We start from the raw sequence: 4,452 nt of genomic DNA, 5'->3' as shown, positions 1-4,452 counted from the left end.
TGTGTGTGTGAGAGAGAGTGTGTGTGTGTGAGTGTGTGTGTGTGTATCTTTGTGTGTGTGCGTGTATCTTTGTGTGTGTGAGTGTGTGAGCGTGTGTATGTGTATCTTTGTGTGTGTGAGAGTGTGTGTGTATCAGCAATCCTCCCTCAACCTCATTCACAAAAAGCGGGCGCCTCGTGTCTTTAACCCGCCCATCTCGAGCCACTTCACATCATTGGCCGTCGCTCGTTTAACCACAACAATCACACAATACTAGTTAAAGCTGGTTTCAGGCTAACCGTTACTCGCAGCTGATCTCCATAGAAGAGGTTTTCTCACATGTGAAGGTAAATCTGTTCGATCATCATTGACGGAAGCTGCTGAAGAATAGCAGAATAACAACAACCGCCGCCGCGCGGAGCTCACCTGATCGCGGCAGACGCAGGACGCTCGCGGGATCAACGTCGGACATCTGAATTCGTCCCGAACGCGCAGAAGCGACAGAAGCGCCGTCTGACAGATTCCGCCATACTGGATTTTTGACTCGGGAATCGCGTGTGGCGGGAACATCACGCGCGGTGACGTCACTCCGGACAGGCACGCGCCACGCGGATCGTGATGATCAATAAAGCTTTTCTTTAGCTTGTGCTGCAGAATTATCTGTTAATAATTAGTCAGACGACGTCTGTATTAAGTGAGTGCGTGCGAATAGTGGTTTGGTTAACGGCTGATGAGTGATTTGACGAATGTTATTCATCTGTAATTATTGTGTTATCAATCTTTTTCTATTTTGTGTGATTTTCAATGACTTGCTTCGACAGACAAGCACAGGTTCTCTGATGCTGTCGTTCATGTGTCTGCGATTCATCAGAATCAGAATCAGAATCAGCTTTATTGCCAGGTATGTTTACACATAAGAGGAAAATGTTTTCAGTCATCCTCTTCTATTGGAACACAGCCTGTGTGTTTTATTGAAGTTGAGACTTTTGTCTTTCACTTGACATTTGATTATTTAAGGCATAACAACAAAGCAATAAGAGTGACAGATTTGAGCGATTTTCGTCTTCATTCTTAACGAAACAAGTGACTCTTTGACATCAAACTACAACAACATTCAGTCAAAGGTATTCTAGTGTCATTCAAGTCAAGTCACCTTTATTTCTATAGCTTCATACAATACTGATTGTGTCAAAGCAGCTTTACAGTGTACTGATCGTGTGCTGGCAATGCAAGAGGACGATAGAAACAGACAGTTTATCAGTTAAAGTCAGTTCATTGTTGATTCAGTGATCATCCTTCAGTCCAGTCCAGTCCAGTTCAGTTCTCTTCCAACAGTGTCTGCAGTCAAGTCATGTTGCCAGAAATTAAGTGTCCCTAACTAAGCAAGCCAAAGGCGACAGCGCGAGCAACCGAAACTCCATCAGTAGATGTTAGTTATTATCCACCATTGAATACATGTGCACTCCATTTTTCTACCGTCATTGATTAAGCTCATATAGTAGGCCACGTTTTCATTCTGTAAGCCCAAGGACATTCGTGTGTTTCACGAAACAAGCACGTTCAACATATCAGGACAAAAGAACGATCTCGTCTATGCAGATCTCATGAAGTCCCTCAGTTGTAATGGTTCGCTCAAGCAATATTAGACACGTCTTTGATGTTTGTGTAACAAAATATAATTTAACACTCCCACAAGCAAGAACACACACCGGAAATGACATCAAAGATACACTCTTCAGAATGTACTGTATTGCTTTATTCAAGTCTGTCTTGTATTTAATTCATGGGTTAGATCAGGGGTGTCAAACTCTGGAGGGCCAGAGCCTTGCACGGTTTAGACTCAACCCTAATTAAACACACCTGATCCAACTAATCAAGTCCTCTAGGCTTATTTGAAAACTGCATGGTATGTGTGTTGGAGCAGGGTTTCCGGCCCTCCAGGAATTGAGTTTGACACCACTGGGTTACGTAGTTCAAGACAGTTCAAGCATAAAAATCGAGTGGTAGTTGATCAGAACAGCATTTACTCCTCAGTCGAGGAAGGAGTAGGTCCTACATGGATCTAACCAGTCAGCTAAATCAGATGAATGTCATGGAGAGCCTTTCAAAATCACTCATACAAGGGCTAACACCTAAAACATGTCCGTAGCTTGCTAGATACCGATAACTGGAGGCCTTTTGAAGTCACTAATGGTAAATACTGAACCCTCTTTCAGATGCTAACATTTGTGTGATCTTCTTAACCTCTATCAACGCAGTTCAGTCTTCTAAGAGGCAAATACAAATTTGATTTCATGATTTTTCTTAACCATTGGTTTCTTTATTAAATGATCTCTTCTGCATGGAACAACACGTTAGTTAAGCACTCATCGTGAAATTTCTTCAGCAAATTGAGCACATAATTCAGAGCAGATCGTTTGGATGCCAGTCGGATGTTCAGCTTTTTCAGCTCTGTCATTTCCACTCGTCACCGCACTCCCTTTTTATGGCAGTCAAATTAAATAATGCAGCATTTTCAGTTCTATTATTTGATTCCAGATTATAGACTGATTCCAGCTCCACCTAACAGCCAAACCCTTTCATCTGAACCATCTGTACTTTGAGCAGAGAGAAGTGGATTCCTGTTTATCTTAACACTTATGTATTAGATTAGTTTGCTTTCTTGTGAAAGTTTCACGTTAACTGTGTAGTATGCCAAACTTTAATGAGTGATTGTTTTGTAAGAATGAGTGTGAATTTTAAATCTGAAGGAAATAGAGGCATGTGAGCTTTAGCAGAGACGTGGACTAGCAGCAACAACCCCTTGAGTTAGTTTAGTTTATGATTACTTTATTTTATACTTATGACCAAGCGTTTTCTTAACTTGAGGGGTTTGTTGCTACTCTTTGCAATAGCTTTTAAAACCATGAAGTACAAGTTGTCTGGGTAAATGAACTAATGATGGTCTCAGGTAGTTACTGTCCAGATGGTGCCAGGTGATGTTCAGGAGAACGGCTCATCCTTCATGTCAGTCGTCATGGTTTCCATAGTAACAGAGGATTTATACTTCTCTTGATGGACCTTTGAGCGCAAGTTATATAACACGTCTGGAAGTCCAATTTAATACCTTTTGTTCACTTTTCATGTTTCATATAAATAATGGAAATGTCTGAGTTATGTATTCTTAAACATAAAGCAGTCTTACATTATGTGCAAACAAGCATGTGTTGGGATTGATGTATTATGAATTTTAATGCTAATCGTGCATCAATGTGATTGAGTGTGAATGAGTGTCTTGACCAGGCCTCAGAAAAAAGATCCAATGATGGACTGACATAAACTGTTAGGAATTCGTTTTGTCAGAGATTAATTAGTCTATAATTGGCTGTACATAAAGCCTGAGTCAAAGCGATCAAACTGTCTTCAGTCACTGTCTAAGCTTCCTAACGTTTAGGTTGCTCTTTTCTCTTCTTCATGAACTTGAAGGGTTTAGTCACCAGCTATTCATTATTTTAAAGGATTTATTTTTAACCAATTTGAAACATTGTGTGGTTATAATTGAAAGGTATCTCAAAACTCACAAATAAGATACATAAATGCACACAGGGGGTTCATTTCAGAATAACCAACCGATTTATGTGCCGTATGTGTTTTATGTGTCTTCAAATGTGCTGAAACTTCATTCATTCATCTGAATACTGAACACTGATTCCCAAAACTAAGCAGCACATGAGAGCTGACAGCACTGTGAAAACACCACTGGTCAAAAGGTAATTGTTTTTATTTTTAATCTTGTAGAAAAACAAATAACAAAACCATATTCATAATGACACTAGATACAGTCGATTTTACTTTACATTTTTACAATTTCACATGACAAATACATTACAAATCTTCCAAACAGACAAATAAACTCGCATTCAGGTCGAATGTGTGAATGAGTGATTTGTGTTCGCCTCACTGGCGCCATCTAGTGCCACCGACCGCACTATTGGAGATCAGTCGGAGCCGGAAGTCCCGCCTTTCAACAGTTGTCCGTTGAGGAAAAGCAATGGGCGCGATTGGCTTACGCGCTGTCCGTCACCGTGTTCTCCACGTCTTACGTCAGCGCGAGCTGTCTGGGAGAGCACGTGAAATACAGGAGCATAATAAAACGCGTTACAGTAGGTTTATTATTCAGCAAATAGTACTTTTAACGACACGTTGTTATAGAACCGTGACTTAAGTTAGTTCAAAACAATATCGCGAGTAACGGTCAGAACCCAGAAAAGCCTTTCAGTCGAGGTCAAGCGGAAAGAGCTCGTGATAAAACTTTACCAGGAGTTTACCATTGTTGATGGATAATCCTGAGGAAGATTCGCTGAACCTGCACGAAGATGAAGAAATCATCGAGGTTATCGAGCTCAATGACACAGAACAGACCGCAGGTGTGTGTTTATTACTGAATGTTTTACATGGTGTGTCTGTGTGTGTCTGTGTGTGTGTGTCTGTGTG

The 4,452-nt window shown here is 40.8% G+C and overlaps 1 protein-coding gene and 1 pseudogene across 1 annotated transcript in view; one reads left to right on the top strand and one right to left on the bottom strand.

Moving 5' to 3' along the window:
- LOC107673970 (histone deacetylase 4-like) overlaps positions 1–595 on the bottom strand; it is a 48,130-nt pseudogene extending 47,535 nt beyond the window's left edge.
- A 3,401-nt stretch (positions 596–3,996) lies between these two features.
- The window catches only part of LOC107673974 (angio-associated migratory cell protein-like), a 10,627-nt gene continuing 10,171 nt past the window's right edge, over positions 3,997–4,452 (top strand). The window contains exon 1 of the mRNA XM_016467825.1: positions 3,997–4,385. Coding sequence (XP_016323311.1) covers positions 4,295–4,385 — 91 coding nt within the window. The 5' untranslated portion in view covers positions 3,997–4,294. The remainder of the gene's footprint in view (positions 4,386–4,452) is intronic.

The sequence above is a fragment of the Sinocyclocheilus anshuiensis genome, unplaced genomic scaffold (genome assembly GCF_001515605.1).
Source record: "Sinocyclocheilus anshuiensis isolate Anshui unplaced genomic scaffold, SAMN03320099.WGS_v1.1 scaffold953, whole genome shotgun sequence".
Lineage (NCBI taxonomy): Eukaryota > Metazoa > Chordata > Actinopteri > Cypriniformes > Cyprinidae > Sinocyclocheilus > Sinocyclocheilus anshuiensis.
This window is presented reverse-complemented; position numbering and strand designations above follow the sequence as displayed.